Source organism: Ylistrum balloti, unplaced genomic scaffold (assembly GCF_031769215.1).
Source record: "Ylistrum balloti isolate Yb309-2 unplaced genomic scaffold, AGI_CSIRO_Ybal_v1 Utg371978, whole genome shotgun sequence".
Taxonomy (NCBI): Eukaryota; Metazoa; Mollusca; class Bivalvia; order Pectinida; family Pectinidae; genus Ylistrum; species Ylistrum balloti.
This window is the reverse complement of record NW_026782965.1, coordinates 77,477-97,522: the sequence shown is the minus strand read 5'-3', so window position 1 is coordinate 97,522 and position 20,046 is coordinate 77,477. Positions and strand designations below refer to the sequence as shown.

General features: G+C 36.5%; 1 protein-coding gene across 1 annotated transcript in view; it reads left to right on the top strand.

Moving 5' to 3' along the window:
* The first annotated feature begins 688 nt into the window (after positions 1-688).
* The window catches only part of LOC132564017 (guanine nucleotide-binding protein G(s) subunit alpha-like), a 39,221-nt gene continuing 19,863 nt past the window's right edge, over positions 689-20,046 (top strand). The window contains exons 1-5 of the mRNA XM_060228769.1: positions 689-982; positions 1,106-1,178; positions 1,374-1,428; positions 8,963-9,082; positions 11,041-11,138. Of these exons, the coding sequence (XP_060084752.1) occupies positions 847-982; positions 1,106-1,178; positions 1,374-1,428; positions 8,963-9,082; positions 11,041-11,138 (482 nt within the window). The 5' untranslated portion in view covers positions 689-846. The remainder of the gene's footprint in view (positions 983-1,105; positions 1,179-1,373; positions 1,429-8,962; positions 9,083-11,040; positions 11,139-20,046) is intronic.

Below are 20,046 nucleotides of genomic sequence, written 5' to 3'. Positions count from 1 at the left end.
ATCCAAACCAGCTATTTACTTGCATTTTTATCATCATTAAATACCGGTACATTTCGACTTGTCAATAAATAAATAACATGCTTGTGGGCAACTCCGTTACTTCAACGCAATGACCAAGAACAATTTCACCTGATCATGAACAGTAACAAATATTGCTGAAGTACAGCTAGCTAGATAAACCTCAAAAAAGGAAGAAAAGTTGTTTTTCAGAAAGCAAACGCCATCATATCGAAATGTACCGCTGCTGTAAACAAGCCATAAAAAATAATAGGCCTAATACAAATGTATATAAATAATGCTGAACTGCCGTGCTGATGTGTTAGACATCGCACGATAGATAAGGCTCCTGCAAACTATTACTTGTTGGTCATGGTCAGAAGGTCTGTGCACTGATATCTAACATAAGAATCTTAACATTTATCAATAAATCGTTTAAATGCAAAGAAAAATATAAGTGTTCACTCCTGAGCCACGAAATTCAGCAATCGACATATCATGTCAACTACGTAAGCGGTTTGGTTGGTGATGTCACCGTGTTCTGCGAATCTAATTTGTGGTTGGTTCCCATAATGCCCTTAAACCCCACCCAGCACTGTCAAATTGACGTATGGTTTTCAGAGATGATATGTCGGCTAAAGAGAAAAATACAACCTTTTCAATGTGTAACTGTGCCGGTTTGGAGAATCAAGGGGATCTAAGTGTTGTGTAGGCACACTGCACCCTCCTTATAGTGACAAAGGGCGCAGTTGTGACCGAGAATTATTCGCACAGGCCTAATCGGCAGGGTATATATTCGACGCCTAGTGTTCATCCAAAACAGGCAAAATTTCGTCCCTACTTTTCACGATGGGGTGTTGCAGTGGACCGGGCGGGCCAAGTGACGAGGATGAAAAAATTAAGAAAGAGGCTAATAAGAGGATAGAAAAACAACTACAGAAGGATAAACAACTGTACAGAGCCACACATAGGCTCCTGTTATTAGGTAGGTATCTTTTATTCTTGAGCCGAAAACCGCTTTCTTCTCATGGTATATTGCGACCTGATCTTACCCATAACATTGGTGGTACGACCCGTAATCTGATTTTTTTTTCTGTTTCTTCTGCAGGTGCCGGAGAATCAGGGAAATCGACAATTGTCAAACAAATGAGAATTCTTCACGTGAATGGCTTTGGACAAGAGTGAGTTACATATTAGTCGTGTTTGATATTATTTAGATGGCTGTAGTTGCGTATACATAACCCGTTCCTGACACCCATTGCTAAATGTTTATGTATGCATGGCATTATCAAAACATTGGTAAGGGGGTGGTAGGTAAGAAAAGTATCAGCATTATTCAATTTCTTATAAAAATCTGTGTCTTGAATTTATTTCAGGGAACGGAAACAGAAGATCGAAGACATTAAAAAGAACATAAGGGATGCAATACTGGTAAGTTTTTCTGGAGTCATCATTCCATAATCATTGATTAGGCTGTCTCCATCTTGGAAAATGGCGACCATTTCCAGTGTCTGATTGAAATTTACACTGGCACTTCCCGGTACGACTTGCATTCCGTCTCTCAAATGTCGGTATCACTGACTATTCATAACTTCATGTTGATATTGTTAGTTTATAACAATTGAACTGACATTATTGTATTTTGTCTGAAATACGAGTCGACAGCAGTACAAATTTGAAATGCTGTGAAAATTATGTTGCCCTACCTTTTTGACATCACAACTGCCTGGATGAGTAACAATCAACATAATTTCATTGTTAAAAACAGTATTTATGTACTATTGTTTAGGTGATGTTGATTTTAATTTGAAAAATGATCTGGATGTTTTTTCCGTGGCAACTAGAATACAATCATGATTGGAGAGTCAAATCTCAAAGGAAATAACATATTAATTGTTTTTTTCCTAATTTTAAGTTTAAATAATTAGTAGAGTGATTATGAAATTGTGATAACTGTTTCATAACCTGAATGCTACTTATATATGATGTTTGTGTAATATGTAATTCTATCAGGTTACAAGTGTTCTGCTGATCACAATATAGCTCAGTTGAATTGTAGTGTTGAGAGTGTTTGAAATGGCACATCTCAATGCCACTGTGCTGAATTGAAGTAGAAAATTGGTAATATCATTACACTACTATTAATGACATACATTATTGAATTGTGATTGACATGACATTATGGAATTGTGGATGTGACATGATTGTCCAAACAGGAATCCTCTCGTCTCTTCATAGAGTATATGAAGGGCAAATCAGTAATGCATAGAAAAGTCTGTCCATGGTAAGAGGAAAGACTCAGTTATTGAACTCCCAACTCATTTTTATTTATTTTTTGTGTGGTTAGGGTGCCTGTAATCTTCTTAAAGGCAGTAATAATTTAGTAAAGCCAGGTAATTCAGCAAATACAAGAAATTAACATTTCCCCTAGTGCTTGAATGTTCAGCAAAGATGTCAAATGGATAGCCAGCTCAGGACAAACCTAACGGTAAATGGATAACCAGTCGTTGGTGTTGATTTCCATTGTAGAAAGCCAAAAATATCATATTATACTATAGCCCCATTGGTTTACATGCTGTTCCATCATATGAAGCAATAAACAAAACACTGAGGCAGATATGGTCAGTACTAAATTTCATTCAGATGTACACTGTACTTTCTGAAAACTTTCTACAAAACTAGTAGAAACATGTTAATATGTGTAACAAATGTACCAGCAAAGTATCTATCCTTCACATAGTTCTGATGCACATCCTACATGATTCACTAAAGATTTCCAGTACAAGTCTTGCTCACCAATATGCTTTAACAGTAACCAAGATGTAATACAAGCACCTGTATGATGCCTACTATGATCTAGGCGAACATGGTCAGATAACAAAAATGTTAACATTGTTAATTAGTTGACGTAACATGTAATATGCTCTTGACTGCCACAATCTTAAAAGATGTTTTTTAAAATATGACTATGTATGAACTGATTGCATTTTCATATTTGTTTATGATAGACACAAAAATGAACCCTGTTTGTCTGTTTATACGGACGATTTTGCATTTTATAATGGGTGAAAACTTTAATGCAGCATTCAAACAGGAAATTGTAAAGAATTGATTAAAAGCATCAGATTTTTAAAACATTTAAATATATTTTTAAAAGAAAATTTCAAATTTTATTTTTCATTAATGAGATTTAAATTGTTTATTACAATCCTGTACTGGGTTTTGGGATCGGGCCGAGACGGTAGAGCGTATACCAATCATCGACGACATGTAAGAAAAGATGACTGCTGTTGTTGAAGTATACCTTGATGTTTATATGGAATTTCTACAATGTACAAGACATAACATCACTGAAGGAAATCTGTGTGGACACGGTCATTGGTACTGGATACTACCACAAGTGCATTTCTTTATTAACTCGACATAGTTATCGAGGTACCCATCAGAAGCATGATCATATTTCACCTGGACAGGGAAATGTCTACTTAGCCATTTATACATATATTTCCAAAAAGTTTGGTCAATATTTGGCCATTCTTTGTGTGTGCCAAACTTTAAATACCTTTACAGGTCACTTGGGCAGGTAAGCAAAATTTCTACAGGTCCAAAATAAATTTTACAGGTGCCCAAAATCTTCATTTGAAAACCACATTTTTCTCTCCAACTTTACAGATCTTAACAGGACATTAGGTCAGATAAGGTTTATTAGGAACATTTACCGAGCCGAGGAAACTTTTAACAGACAAATGTTTTTGTATGGTTTTGTATGCCAGTAGTAAAAACCAAGATCATATGCCAGTTTATTTTTGTGTGCCATGCTGATCCCTAGCTTCAAGCTTGTTTTTTAACCAAAACAATGTTGTTGTTTTATTGTATTGGTAATATTATTAAGGAAGTATCTAGATACCTTATAATCATCAAAAAAACAGTCAACAATGCTCTTATGTAGCCTTGGGTTTACAGACCAGTTCTGAAATTCCTCCCAGGCATTTTTTTGTGGTATTTAAAACTATCAGGTGTGTATTTGCTTCCTTGTGGGAATTGTAATAACAGTATTACTTTTGTAACACTTTAGATTAATGACAGAAACAACACTAAATATTATACACATGATTATGATGATCTCACAACACCATCTCCATCAGCATAGAACAGTCAGGGTTGAATAGGCGATAAGCATTGTATGAAAGAAGGTAGTGTTTTATCTCGAGATAACGGCTGTAACTATTGGCTTTGAGTGGCTGAGAATGAATGTCATCAATATGTTTCAATCTGAAAAAAGTTAAATGCTGCTGAAAAACAAAGCTTTATCAGACACTTAGGCCTATGTTACTACATATTTTACTGTACCAACCAAACTTTTACTTACACTGGGCATGTCTGGTACTCAGATGTAGTTGGCAAACACTGCAACTTCTCGATCCACCACTCATTGGAAAAATAAAACTTTTATTCCAAGGGAATAGATGTTTTACTGAGATCTAGGTCCATTAGAATAATAAAAAAGAAAACATAATATATAGAAGATATATGTTTCCCTTCTCGGGTGTTACAACTATGGTAACTATGATACATATACATGGACTGTGGGTTGGGTTTCATGTCAAATCCCAGTGGCCTGAATGTAACCTCATTACTGATGTGTTGACACAATGGAATAGTAGCTGTGATATGTTCAACAATACTGGGAGCTGCAGCCAACTGTTCAGTCTGCTCTTCTATCTTAGCAATGCCCAGAGTAAAATAAGATATTCAGTATCAGACCATGATATAAATGCAGCAGAGGACTTTGTCACAGTTTTAAAATCAGTTGAAACTGTTCCTGTAGTGTTGTGTGTTCAGAAGAATCTACTCTCTCCATTGCATGGGCTCTTCACAGTCATAATTCAGGGACTACAGGAGAATTACATGGATAGTACAGTAACATAACAAACAAAACATTATTCTCAATGACTTGTCGGGCTGATACAAAGATAATGAAGATTTCCTACAGAGAACTGTCACTTTGGTTTCCGGGCCACTTTGGTTCCTAGGTTCAAAAGATTATCTTTTCTACAAACTGGTGTTGCATGGATGACATAATTCCCAGATTTGGCTATCGAGGCATCCCAGACCAAGGTAAGACTACAATCATTCTGTGTATCTTACATGTATATATATATAATAACACTATTAGTTTAAATGTTTTCAAAAAGTTCTACAAAATAAAAAGAATTAACTAATTCATAACTGGTGTAGATTTTCAGCTCACTTTGCGGGAAGGGTTAGGTGAGCTAGCGATATCAAGCATCTGTCGTCTGTCAACTTTCTTTTAATTTAGAATGTAAATTCTGTTTCATTAAAAGCTAAAAAAAAGAATACACATGAAATTATTGTAAAAATTGATATTTGCACCCACTTGCTATGTATTCCAGTTAATGATACATACATACTGTTTACAAACATAATGTCAAGTATGGAAACATTCCTGTAAAAATAACTTAAAAAGTAACGTATTCAACAGATTCTTGTTTCATTTATTACAGGATAAACAAGGTCGAGGAACCATCAACATCTAGAATTTCTTAAAGACAACTATGACCAGCTCAACTCACCTGCACTTCCTGAATTGAACCTATACATAGAGTTTGAAATTAAGTGCACACAACCAGAGCGAGTAAAACAGAGTAACTCTTTGACTCTGATACTAGTAGTGTGCTCTTAATGAGCTATTTTTGTGTAAGGTAGAACCTGCAGGTTCCGTAGATATTGCTTGAGATGAGGGTAACTGTAACAAACTGGAAAATCGTCTTGCTATGAGGCAAAATACACAGATTGATGAAAAATAGCCATTCCTTTTTATCCACTCCTTTCAACCCAGAAAATATCTGGCAATGCTTGGGACCTCAGTACCAAGGCAGAGAATTGTCTCCACAGGATTATAAAAATAACTGTAACATAGAGCATCTTGAAACCAAATCATGTACACACACTCTTAAAAAGGAATTTGAAATAATCAGAAAAATTTCTCAATTTCAGTAAAATGGTCAGCTAGGTAGATTGGCTAGGAATTTTTTTTAACTAATAAGTTGATGATTAGATGATTGGCTATTCAAATCGCCCTGTGTCTGTGTTCTGTTGTCTGTCCAACAGATTGTCATTTGTCCATCCATTAACATTATTTGTATAACTATCTCTTGAAAAGTACTGGATGGCTTTTCTCTATCCCCAGTCGTGCAAGTTTGATTTTAGGATTGATCAGAAGAACAAAATGACTTGACAGGTGGCCATGTTGGATTTTGCCAAATAATTGTCACAACTATTCCTTAAGAAGTATGGGATGAATCTCTCTCATAATGCGTATATGCGTTCCCCTCGGTCAGATTTCAAACGTGAAAGTTTGCTATGTTATTTCTTAAGAGAAATGTTCAAATTTTGTATAGTTAAGAACAAAAACAGGGAAGAGAAGAGAAAAGAATGAAAAAGATCAAACTTTTGAAGACCTTGAAGAGCCTTTTGAAAAAGACTTTCAGACCAAGGTGAACGTTACAGGCCCTATGGGCCTCTTGTTCATTTTTCAAAGGAGGGGAATGAGTTATCTTCAATTTTTCAAGAATTTTTTGTGTTTGCAAGTATGCCATGATTATGAAATAAAAGCTTCATGTCCATTAGTCTTTATTCTGTTTATTATTTCAGTCATCAATGTTTGATACAGTGATGTATTACATTAGTTACTATCTTGTGTATCTCCTTTTTCTTTTGATGGCACAGACTCTGCCATTGTTTACAAAGTTCTGACATACAGGGTACTTGTCCTCTGACATATTCACATTGTCTTCAGTGCCACAATGGAAACACACTTTCTCAAATTCAGCAGAAAAAAATATGATTGGCCCTTCACTTGACAGATTCCGGCGGACAAACACTGACTTCAAGGTATTGTCTTGTTCAGTTTCTACATCTGAGAGAACAGCCACATGTATACAACAGATCAGATAAAATTTCTTGCAATTCCTTTCTTTTCTTTCTTCTTACAACATGTTCACTGTAAATCATATAAAGCATTTCACATTCTGAACAGTATATTACCACTTCAATGTTTTATGTGGTTTGACCAGTTGAAGGGAGGGGCATACCATCTATATATCACATTGTATCACTGAAAGTACTTGCTAGTTTTGTTCCACGCATTTCTGTACTGGTGCTAAGAAATTGGGGACCAGATGTTTAAATATGAAAAATTAACACTCTATGGAGTTTGAAATGGAATGCAATAAGATTTTAGACTGAAATAATCTGGATATTGGACTTTGTTTTTGTTTTTTGTTTTTTTTTTTTATGAAGTAACAATAGGGATGGGCCCAAAATCGATCGGTAGATGGGGATGAGAATCGGGAATTAATTTATTATGGCTAAAAAGAGGGAAAAAAATTGCCGTTACATCATGCGTGCGCCAGCTGACACAACTGCAGGCCTGTACTCTGTATTACAACCTATGCAGTCGTTAAATATATAGGGACCACAGGATGGTGGCATGTATTTTGTCAAAGAACAATATTGTTTCACTTCACATTTTGATAGATAATCACATTGATATTGACCCAATAATTGTGAGATTTATAACAATTCAGCAAAAAAATGAAGCTGTAGTCGTATTAAGTCTCAATCCACACTCCACATAATATGCAGTAAGTACAGTACAGTAAGTGTTTCAAAAGGCTGTAAATTTTTAATTGAACCCAGAGAAAATGCCATTTCCAACCGGATTTTTCCTGCCCTGCGAGGACACCTTTAGACATTTAATTTTTTGGCAATGTTAACCTGAGAGTTCAAACTCTGATTTAATTTTACGAGCATAATTTCATATAAATTTAACAGGTTCAACAATGTTTAATTTTGTTTAACTGACCGAAGGTTTACCGTACTCAACATTTTTTGTTAATTTACAAGCCGAGCCACACGAGGTGATTGATAGTTGTACAAACAATTCTCGTACAATCCAGTTTTTCATGATGTCCTTTACTGATGGTGAAGAAACAAAATGGACGTCATTCTGGAGAGAAACCTTAGCACATTAAACTGCTTAAAGAGATTTAAAATCAGTAGAAAATCTGCATCAAAGTATCATGATTTGGCTATATTGAATTTTACAGACATATACATCCCTGGATACTTACTGTTATGAATTCACTTTTTGATGTAAAATAGAATGTGAGTAAACAGGGGTAAAGATTTTCATGATTCCAGTCATTTTTGGAGATTTACACACAATGTCGGATGACACTTATTCATTACAGTTGGACACATTTGTGTGTCATTAATCCTAACATAAATAAGAAGTATGTGGATATGCATGACTATAAATTAGTGAAAATCATGAATCCCGATGACAGTTCAGCAGCATATAAACTAAATGGCTGGAGGGATTTTGAGAGAAGAACTTTCTGTACTTTTTAAATATGGATGTAAGGTCAGTAGGGAATGGTTCAGAATTCAAGATTGTGTAATAGTATGTCAGTAAACAAATGTAACAGAAGACACACTGTTCCTACTGTCAAGTAGATGTAGTGATGTAGTATTGTCTGCAGTATATACTGGAAATTTTTAATGGACGTGAAGACCAGTGACATCCATTCTCTGATTATACAAAATTGCTGACTTAGAGAGACGACTAATGAAGGGAAATTTCAATATTCTTCAATATTTCGTTTTCTGAATGGATGAAATGGTCGACCAGAGGGGTTCGTGGAAAGTTTCATATATATAGGTGTACGTCAGGGTTCCCTGCTAGTGTCAATTTTTCATGGGAAGGTTTTGCTCTGCAAACCATCCTTTCCAATGTTGGAGTACTTAAATGAGTTTCGTTCACTGCAGTTTTGTGAGTCTTGTGTAATCAGTCCTGTTACAGTTAATACTTGTTTTAAACATGAATTGATTGGAATAATTTGACATGGCCAATGTAACATGCAATGTTTTTTTCTTGCAGACTGTCACAGGAGCCATGAGCTCATTAAATCCCCCAGTCCTACTGGAGAAACCTGAAAACCAGAGCAGAGTTGATTACATGCAGGAGCGTGCCAGTCAAACTGACTTTAAATATCCACCGGTATGTAGTGTTTTTACTAGGCTGAACATTGGGGGGAAAAGTATGTCCTACAAAGAAAGAGAAAATGTATTCAAAATCATCAAAATACTTTCCCAGTTCTTTCTCAGCAGTTTTTTTAATCATTAAACAAAAGTGTTTTGTTACTAGTCATGGAAGACAGGGGGGATTTTGACCAAGTTTGGTCAGAAGCATCCTTAGGGGAAGGGGAACATATTTTGTGTAAATAGTATTGTCCAGAGCCTGCGGCATGGAGCCCAAAAGGGGAAATTTGACAAGTCCTTTAACATCCTACTTCTCCAGGATTTTGCCCAAATGTGATCCAAAACATCTGTGGGTAAAGGGGAATCAATTTTGTATAAATGATGGATCTCTATATTCATTATTGCTTATCTCAGGTGACAACAAGGCCTCATGTTAGGATGAAGCCTAACAAAGTTTGCGAAAAGAAATGACCTTGACCTTATTCATGGTCACAGTGTCAAATTTCTTTAAACCATACAATGACTTCTGACTAATCGATAGTGCAGACTATTGAGACAAAAAAAGAGCTATCACAATAGTATTCTGATTGTATAATTACTATTGTGATACGATCATCATAGTTATTTTATACCTTTGAAATGTGTTTTCTAACCCATGATAAAGCAAAGTCACACAACTATTTAAATCTATCAGAATGCTCAATTTAGCAAATGCTAAAAAGGAAAAAAAATATTTACAATTTGTATACCAAAAAGTATGTTCCACAGCAATCTTTGTTACACTTCCATTTTCATAGTTTTCATTTTATCCATAAACATGCGGTGACATTTGTTGTGAAACATATACACAGCTGGACTATTATTTTCATGTGTTTAATGTTTTGATAGGTGATTAATCAGTTCAATAATCACATGATTATTTGGTTTAGACGTTGAGTTTGACATTCTTCATACATATGTAGAGCCATGTCGAAAAATATTGTATGGGTCTAGTAAAGGATAATATATATAGCTATTTGCCTAATGAAGGTGCCTGTAATCTCATGAACCGGAAATGAATCAGTTTTGTGACACTTTGTCATTAATTTTCACATCACTAATAGGCTGCCCAACCACTTTTTTGCCATTTTTGGGAACAATTCTTAAATGCTGTGACCTTCCACCATGTTGTTTATCAAAATGGGTCATTTCATAGATGGGTCTAAAAAATGGACTCGGGAGTTAAAGAATCTTTGTCTAAAAACAAAATGGCTGCCATGATGTTGTGTCCGCTTTTTGGATAAAGATTAAGTAGCTTTTCTCAGGAGACTTTTTTTTTGTATATAATTTTGTGAAACAAACTTCCAAAGGCATGTTATATGATGAATATCATGCTAAAACATTGTGCTACCTAGTTTGTTGTACAGGATGACAATATGTTGTAAGTTGCATACTGCCACCAATGGATATCAGTAGTCATTAGAAAAAAGTTGTTAGAGCCAACTTCCAGTTTTCAGTGGGAATCGAAATTCTAAAGTCATATTTTGCTCAATGTCCAATTCATCAGTTATATAGACTGTAAAATATGATCCATCTTGATTCTCTTTCAAGTGCGCAAGGGTCATTTTGATCTTCTTTCAAGTGTGCAAGGGTCATTTTGTTAAAATCTTTAAAAGTCATTTTCACAGTAATCAAAGAGTCCCGAGGTTACGATATGACAACTCAATAACCGAGAGGCCTAGAGGCATCCCATTGAATCAGTGCTGTACAGAATACCAATCATATGAATGATATCTAGAGAATTTTCTGACAAAAACTGAAAGTGATTATGGATGAAATAGTTCAAATGGAACAAAAGTTTATGAAAGTGTCAAATGAAAACTGCCTGGTACTGATGTGAAAATAGATTTTTTAAAAAAGGTATGGGATATAATGTAGAATACATTTTATTGAATTGAAAATGAGGTTGATAAATTGGTTGATCTCTTGTTTGAACAGGAATTCTACGAGCACACAGAGATTCTCTGGAAGGACAAGGGCGTGCAGGCATGTTATGAGAGATCCAACGAGTACCAGCTTATCGACTGTGCTCAATAGTAAGTACATTTATCATCATTATCCTTGCCTTTACCATCTCCTCCTCATGGAGATCCAACGAGTACCAGCTTATCGACTGTGCTCAATAGTAAGTACATTTATCATCATTACCTTTGCCTTTACCATCTCCTCCTCGTGACATATCCTAAACATAAATGTCATCACATAATCCTGATAACATCATCGTCATCATCATTGTTGTCGTCGTCATCGTCATCACAACAGATAAGGTGTTACTAATGTTAGCTAGATTCTCATCTCTAGTAAAACCCCTTTGAGTCAAACTACTCAAGGCCATGTCATTGGTATGAGGAATATATTCGAGTACCGGTCATGCAGGTAATTAATGACATATTCAATAGACAAATTTACGAGTAGTATTATGTTTTGATTGTCGTATAACTTCTGTTTGTCTAAAATATCACGGAACCAGCCAATATTTTGCAGCAAGCATGTCATTGAAAATGAAGGCTGCTTTTGCTTAGTGTATGTTGAAAATAAGAGATAGAAAGATGTACAGCATTTGATATAAACAGGGGAATAATTTATAGATGCTTTCATCTCAGGTCAGTTGAATTTGTGGAAAAATATGTAACAGTTTCAATTTAAACATACTTGAACGTATGTTTATATATAACATTTGACTAATTAAAGAGTGGCAATGATATCACACCTTTATGAAGTGCTCCCAAGATTGTCCTCACCAAAACTTTTTTTGTTTGCTTTGGTCCAAAATGCAACAAAACACATCTAAAAGTAATAGACGGAACTATTCAAGTTTCATTCACTCTGATGAGAAAAATATTTGGGGTTTGATTTGTCAAGGAAAAGAAAGAGATAAATTTTTAATTTTCAGACTGATCAAAACTTCAACATGGTAACCACAGGAGCCATTTTGTAACATGATTGCACAACTCCTACCATGTATTTCAAAGGATGTTCAAAATTTGAATTCAGCAGATTTGTCAGACCACCATTTACAAACTGTGGTTTGTCCATCCTTTCTTCAAATGTCAGGTGACCAGTAAGGGCCATGACCATCTTGTTCTATAAAGTACAGTAGAAAAATTGATCATTTGATTGGAAATAGAAATCTGTTTGCCTTTGCAACTGCCATCATGCCATTAATTACGACGGTAAATATTGTGTCAAATCATGTAATAGTCACACTATGTAATGTCATTATAAGTATGAAATATAGTGGGGTTTTGATGCAATACATATCAGTTGTAATGTCCAGTGGAAAACATATGGTAATGTAGCTAAAGCTCTCCACCAGTTATTCTGAAATTGCCTCGTACTCTTTTTACAAGTTGGCATTTAGAACTATCCGGTATTTATCTGCTTTCCTTGTGTGAATTGTTATTGAAATATTGATTAAAAATGTCCTTGATTTATGATACTGTGAAAGCATCTTCAACATTGGTAAACAAGTTACAGAAACCGTGATACCAACACTATATATTATACATCATTACCACTTATCTTGACGGGCATGTCACAGGAATGCTTGGCAGTCAGAAAACAAAAATGGAGTGCAGCTTGTATAAAAATGAATATTTTGGTGGCATTTTCTGTCTGTCAAATGAGGGATGTATTTGCTGCACTGACGAAGGCTATATAAAAAGCACTGTGTAGTACTTATCAAATGTACTCACTGACTACCAGAATTCTTAGTTCTTACTGTAAGGAAACTGTAGAGTACAATACGTATAATGACTTGCAGTGATGTTTCACTGACCACTTTCCATCAAACGTTCTATACTGGAAATAAAACATAGTAACAACTCTTTCAAATGATAATTGTACAGTACTTTCCAAAGATGTATGGCCAAGAGTGAAGTTTGTCATGAAAATATCCAGTTATCTATTGTGTATATATGCTATGAAAATAATATTACATTTTTTTTGCTAAATCCTTGTATTTCAATCATCAGGATCTATATCTTGGGTTGCCCAGGTTACACTGCCCAGAATGTAAATATCATCAGCTTTACTGAGACATTCTTTCCATTGATCAAATATTAAGGGAAATATGACTTGTAAATTCAAAAGGTATTGGACAAGTGGCTATTGATTTCTAATGAACATGTAGTTATACAGGATTGTACAACAGTGAAGACATTTCTGACAGCATTCTGATACATAAACGATTAGAAGTTGACAAAAAGAGTTGTAAAAATGGAATTATCTAACTGGAACTTCAAATATTTGGAGGGGAAATGTGAAATTAAAAGTATTGACTTCACATACATTCTTCTGTCTTAAGTGCAGAATTCTGTACCAATTTGGTATGAACCATGATATGTTTGGCTGACCCTATAAGGACAGAAGGGTGGGGCCCGAATGGGGAAATAGATATTGTGTGTTTGGAAATTTAGAATTCCTTTCCCTTTAGTTGGGTTGAAGCAATTTCAGACAACCAAAACATACCCCTGTCACACTAGCACATACCCCGTCACACCAGTACATACCCACTGTCACACCAGTACATACCCACTGTCACACCAGTACATACCCACTGTCACACCAGCACATACCCACTGTCACACCAGCACATACCCCCTGTCACACCAGCACATACCCACTGTCACACCAGTACATACCCACTGTCACACCAGCACTTACCCACTGTCACAACAGCACATACCCACTGTCACACCAGTACCCCACTGTCACAGCACTTACCTCTTGTCACACCAGCACATGCATCCTGTCACACCAGCACATACCCCCTGTCACACCAGCACTTACCCACTGTCACACCAGCACATACCCACTGTCACACTAGCACATACCCCCTGTCACACTAGCACATACCCCTGTCACACCAGTACATACCCACTGTCACACCAGCACTTACCCCGTTTCACACCGAATCATATATATACAGTTTTACAATATGGAGATAGACTCTAGCAAACCCACCCTCACACATGCACACACCACCACCCAAAAAGAAAGACACAAACACACATACCGGTTTATGTGACAAAGCCAGGTAAATATTGAAACAAGTATAGGTGGTAGGTGAGTTATATTAAAGATGGGAATGCAACCAAGCTTGACCTATACATGGATTATCAGTTATTGTGAAATTGGAAATTGACTGTTCACATATATTGTGATATGTCATACTAGTAGTTATATCACGGTAAACTTGAGTACCCCCTAACTTACTCGATGTGTTTTGATGGTCCTGGCAAACTCTCTATCTCAGTAGTTATATCACGGTAAACTTGAGTACCCCCTAACTTACTCGATGTGTTTTGATGGTCCTGGCAAACTCTCTATCTCAGTAGTTATATCACGGTAAACTTGAGTACCCCCTAACTTACTCGATGTGTTTTGATGGTCCTGGCAAACTCTCTATCTCAGTAGTTATATCACGGTAAATTTGAATACCCCCTAACTTACTCGATGGGTTTTGATGGTCCTGGCAAACTCTCTATCTCAGTAGTTATATCACGGTAAATTTGAATACCCCCTAACTTACTCGATGTGTTTTGATGGTCCTGGCAAACTCTCTATCTCAGTAGTTATATCACGGTAAATTTGAATACCCCCTAACTTACTCGATGTGTTTTGATGGTCCTGGCAAACTCTCTTATCTTATATCAGTAGTTATATCACGGTAATCATTTGAATACCCCCTAACTTACTCGATGTGTTTTGATGGTCCTGGCAAACTTTCTATCTCAGTAGTTATATCACGGTAAATTTGAAAACATACCCCCTAAATGAATAATAAGTATTGATTTTGTGTCTTACTCGATGTGTTTTGATGGTCCTATATTGTGACAAACTGTGGAAGACTCTCTCATATCCAATGTGAGACAATTTTGTCACATCATATAGAAGTACAAAATGATACACCTGCTCGCATAATACCTGTTTACCGATCAAAGAAAGTCATGACTAAGATAGTCAGATACCTCCTAACTTACTGGATGTGTTTTGATGGTACCAGCAAATTCTCTGTCTTGGTAGTTATGTCACAGTAAACTTGAGTACCCCCTAACTTACTCAATGTGTTTTGATGGTCCTGGCAAACGCTCTGTCTTAGTCGTTATATCACGGTAAATTTGAATACCCCCTAACTTACTCGATGTGTTTTGATGGTCCTGGCAAACGCTCTGTCTTAGTCGTTATATCACGGTAAACTTGAATACCCCCTAACTTACTCGATGTGTTTTAATGGTACCAGCAAACTCTCTGTCATAGTAGTTACAGCTCGCTAAACGTGAAATTGGAAAACATGAACAACTCTGATAGTAAAATTTTGGTCTGAGAAATAAAACTTCTTGAAATGAATAATAAGTATTGATTTTGTGTCCGTCAACTAGATCATTGATAAATGCTGACGTTTCTCGTCATCAGATTTTGTAATACTGACAGTATCTGCACATAGTAGGCAGTCGGAATAATATGCTGTAGAAAGATGTTTTATTGTAAATAAGATTCTTGTCTCATTATTAATAACTGCCAAGAAAAGTACAGTTTTACTTAACATTCTTTGTCAACGATTGCATGCGCTGGTGTCCAGCACAATTAATAGAACACTACACGGTTACAAACACAATAGGGGTAAGTACTAGATGTTGTACAGGTGATCACACGTTACTGTCACTGCTGCATAGCAAATCCAGAATTTAATCAAACAATAGTGTAATTACTGCTAAGCTTCTCAAGCAGTTTTGTGTAGGGTAAGTGTCAGCTATCCTGTAACTATCAAATCAGGACCATTCCTCAGCAAAAATCATAACCATATTCAAATGTTAAGTCGATTGAACAATCCGACGAAGAACCTGGTTTATGCGGGGGATAACTTGATCACTTGATAAGGTGAAGACAGGAAAGGGATCAAAATTTGATATCGCTTAAGAAATTTGGCATTCCATCAAATAGCCTGCCTACATTGTGGGATTCCAAATAAAAGATCATGGCTGCCTACACCAACAACAGATCGAGTCCCATCAGAAAGAAGATGAGATCAGCAAAATATGAAGACAAAGAGGTTGCTGAACTAAAATGGTTTAGCCATGCCAGAGACCACAACTTTCCCATTCCTGGCTGAAAGCTAAAATCAATGCCGAGAAGATCGGAGAGCAGAAGAGAATGGTTAGACAGGTTTAAAGATATATTTTGTGAAGATCTGGGATGAGGCAAATTCCATTGACGCCTCCACTGATGCAACCATTTGAATTCTCTTCCGATTATCAGCTCCAGGACTAAAATAAAACTGGCATCTTCTACAGCCTTCTACCTAACCCTACACACGACTTCAAGGAATCCAACTGCCATGGAAAGTAATCACAGTGAAGAGTAACTAACTGCCCTTGTATGCATTAAATTGACCGGCATCGGAAAGTCATGATTCTTCAAAACTCGAACTCACTACCAATAGAATACACTGCCAACAAGAAAGCGCCATTTGCACCAACTGAATCCACAAAACCCTCAAGAAATTGCACCATCACATAACATTAGTTGTCCCCAATTTCCTAGCCTGCTGACAGATTAAAGATATGAGCACCATCAAACTTATCTTCTTGCTACCAAACACAACCAGCAAAACCAATGGACCAGGAGTGATACAAAACCTGAAAGGCCCAATCGTTGATGAAATTATTCTGTGGAAAGCAACATAGATTACTACAATGACACAGAGACCGCTGCTGTTATACCCACCAGTCCCCACTACTGACATGACAAAAGACAGTTGCTGTTATACCCACCAATCCCCACTACTGACATGACAAAAGACAGCTGCTGTTCTCCTTACCAGCCCCCACTACTGACATGGCAAAAGACAGCTGCTGTTATACCCACCAATCCCCACTACTGACATGACAAAAGACAGCTGCTGTTCTACCCACCAGTCCTCACTACTGACATGACAAAAGACTGCTACTGTTACACCAACCAGTCCACACTACTGACATGACAAAAGACAGCTGCTGTTATACCCACCAGTCCCCACTACTGACATGACAAAAGACAGTTGCTGTTATACCCACCAGTCCCCACTACTGACATGACAAAAGACAGCTGCTGTTCTACCCACCAGTCCTCACTACTGACATGACAAAAGACTGCTACTGTTACACCAACCAGTCCCCACTACTGACATGACAAAAGACAGCTACTGTTATACCCACCAGTCCCCACTACTGTCATGACAAAAGACAACTGCTGTTATACCCACCAGTCCCCACAACTGACATGACAAAAGTCAGCTACTGTTACGCCTACTGGTCCCCACTACTGTCATGACAAAAGACATCTGCTGTTATACCAACCAGTCGCCACTACTGACATGACAAAAGACAGCTACTGTTATACCAACCAGTCCCCACTACGGACATGACAAAAGACAGCTGCTGTTATACCCACCAGTCACCACTACGGACTCTTAAATATCGGTGCTGCCAACCCAGGGATAGAGATAAGCAAGGTTACAAATGAGCAATTGAACTTTTTGTTTTGCTACTTCTCTACCAATATTTCTAGGATGTAATGTATCAGTCATACAATAACATGATGCAGATGAGCAAAGTTTGGACCTCTCAATACAGAGTTTTTGCACTTTGTAAAAAATTTGTGACATGTGCATAGCTTTGCTTGTATTAAAACCAAGATCTTGAGACATAGTGTCATACCAACAGAATGTGCTGTATGTCAAATTCAGGGCCTGCAACCCCTTATTTCAAAATTATTGCCCTTTGCTAAAATATGCGTTCAGTACAGTCGTTTTCAGAGAGCATTATCAGTCTCACTGATACTCATGTTTATATCACTCTGAATCAATGACAGGTCGGAACTCCTGCCCTATATAAAGGGAGAGAATAGAGCGACCCACATGTCAAATCGGCATTCTTACAATAATTGTGGGAAAAAAAATCATGGTTTTCACATATATATTGCACATGGATTTATCTATAAGCTGATGCTAATGTTATATTTCAGAGTTGCAAACCTAGGTGAAGGGGATCAATTTTGTATGAAAAGACTATTTTTTGCCCCCTAGGGCTTGAGAGGCAGAGTCTTATAGCGAAAATAGAGAAAAATCTTTAAAGGGACTAAATGGTTAGATTTTCATTTCATAACTGATAAAAAACATATAACATCTGAATATTGTGTACTTTCAGTTCATTACAATATTTAAAAATTTGCACAACCATTTTATTAAAAATGTCAAAAAATCAAATTGAAATAGGAGTGACTCAACACTAATTCATAATCATTATTGTATGGAAAATGTAAACAATGTCTTTGCTCATGCGCAATATGGGAAAATTTTAGAAATCATAACAAAGATGGCGTATTCCAAATCGAAGCAGATAGGTCCTAAGTCTCATTTAACCAGGAAAGAAAGGAAAAGAATTTGTGATTTGTGAAGACAGATTTACTTGAGGAATGAGTTGAAAGAAAGCAAGGAGATCATATACTTTTAAATAAATCAATTATTCTGACTCCACATGACTTACCTCGGATTCAATTTTTTATGGGTTAAAACGAGGTTCCAGAAGGTTACATGGAATTCGGCTATCTCCAATCAAACCAGCGAATGGCTTGAGACACAACAGCGAGTGTTAACCAGCGATAGTTTGGAGTTTGTAATCTTTACCAATTTCTCTCAAAAGTTTGTTATTTTGTGAATAGTCTAATTTTAAGTATTACAATGCTTGCCCAAATTTAAATGCATGGGAAAAATTAGTAAAATCTAACCATTTAGTCCCTTTAAAATCCTGTTGGGATGATTCGATTTTGTCTAGATTTGATCCGAGGCATCCTTGGTGAAAAGAACTTAGTTTTGTACAAACAGTGCATCATTTCCACATGGGAAGGAGGGGTGGAGCCTAGTAGGTAAAATAGATACAAGTGTTTCAAATATTTTATCTTTAGTTTGAAGTAATCAATTTCAGCAAACTAAAACATGTGGTCAGGTCAGGCCCCATGGGCCTCTTATTTTCAGTGAATTTTTACTATTCTTTTTTAATTTTGCATGATAGTGACTATGTTCCATCAGCTCTAGGTGCTTGTATTAGAAATGAGATAGATTCAGTGGTAAATATTACACATAGTGTCATCTGGTTGAGTTCAGAATCTCATTTCTCTCCAAACATGCAATTGCTATTATCATTTCAAAAGTGTATATACCCGGTAAGCAGAATTCATGAGGCCTGTTTCTACTTGTGGTCTCACTAGTGTTCTACACACTCACTTTTCCACATATTCTTATGAATAGACACATGCTTCACAAACGCAGTTTTAAACCTTGGTTCAGAGCTACAATAAATATGCCTGATTCTCTTAGTTTATATTTAAGCAGAAGGCTGTGTTGCTTGATTGGGAGCTGTAAGCTATTGATTGGGACACTGAGGAATCATATTTCACATAGCCAGTGTGTTATGTGGCTCAATCAAATACCAGCCCACTTGAAGCTACAGCAGAGCTGCTATATTTAGCTAGGGCACAATGGCTGCACTATAAATAGAAGCTGTGCTATTGACACTTGTTGACCTAGCCAGGGTAAACTTAAGATCAAAGGGCAGTTTTAATAGAACAGAAGGCACAATGCCTAAAGCTAGGTGAGAATTTTCAAATGTCCAGGTAGATCACTACAAACATGTCTGTACAATCCTGATTTACAGAAATACAACTCTCGCATTGGTCCTACAAAAATGTCAGAATTGAAGAAAAATATGGAGACTTCAAGAGCTTAAAGGCAATGTTGACTTCAAAAGGATACATTTCCATCAAGGATGACATGACTTACACCAAATTTAGCATTTACATCAGTAGGATAATAGCATTCAATGCAGCATGGTCGGGATGTATGAGTGCAGTGGGTGAAAAAATGTGGAGCATAGGCTAATTTATTGCAAGATTGGGCAAGTTCTG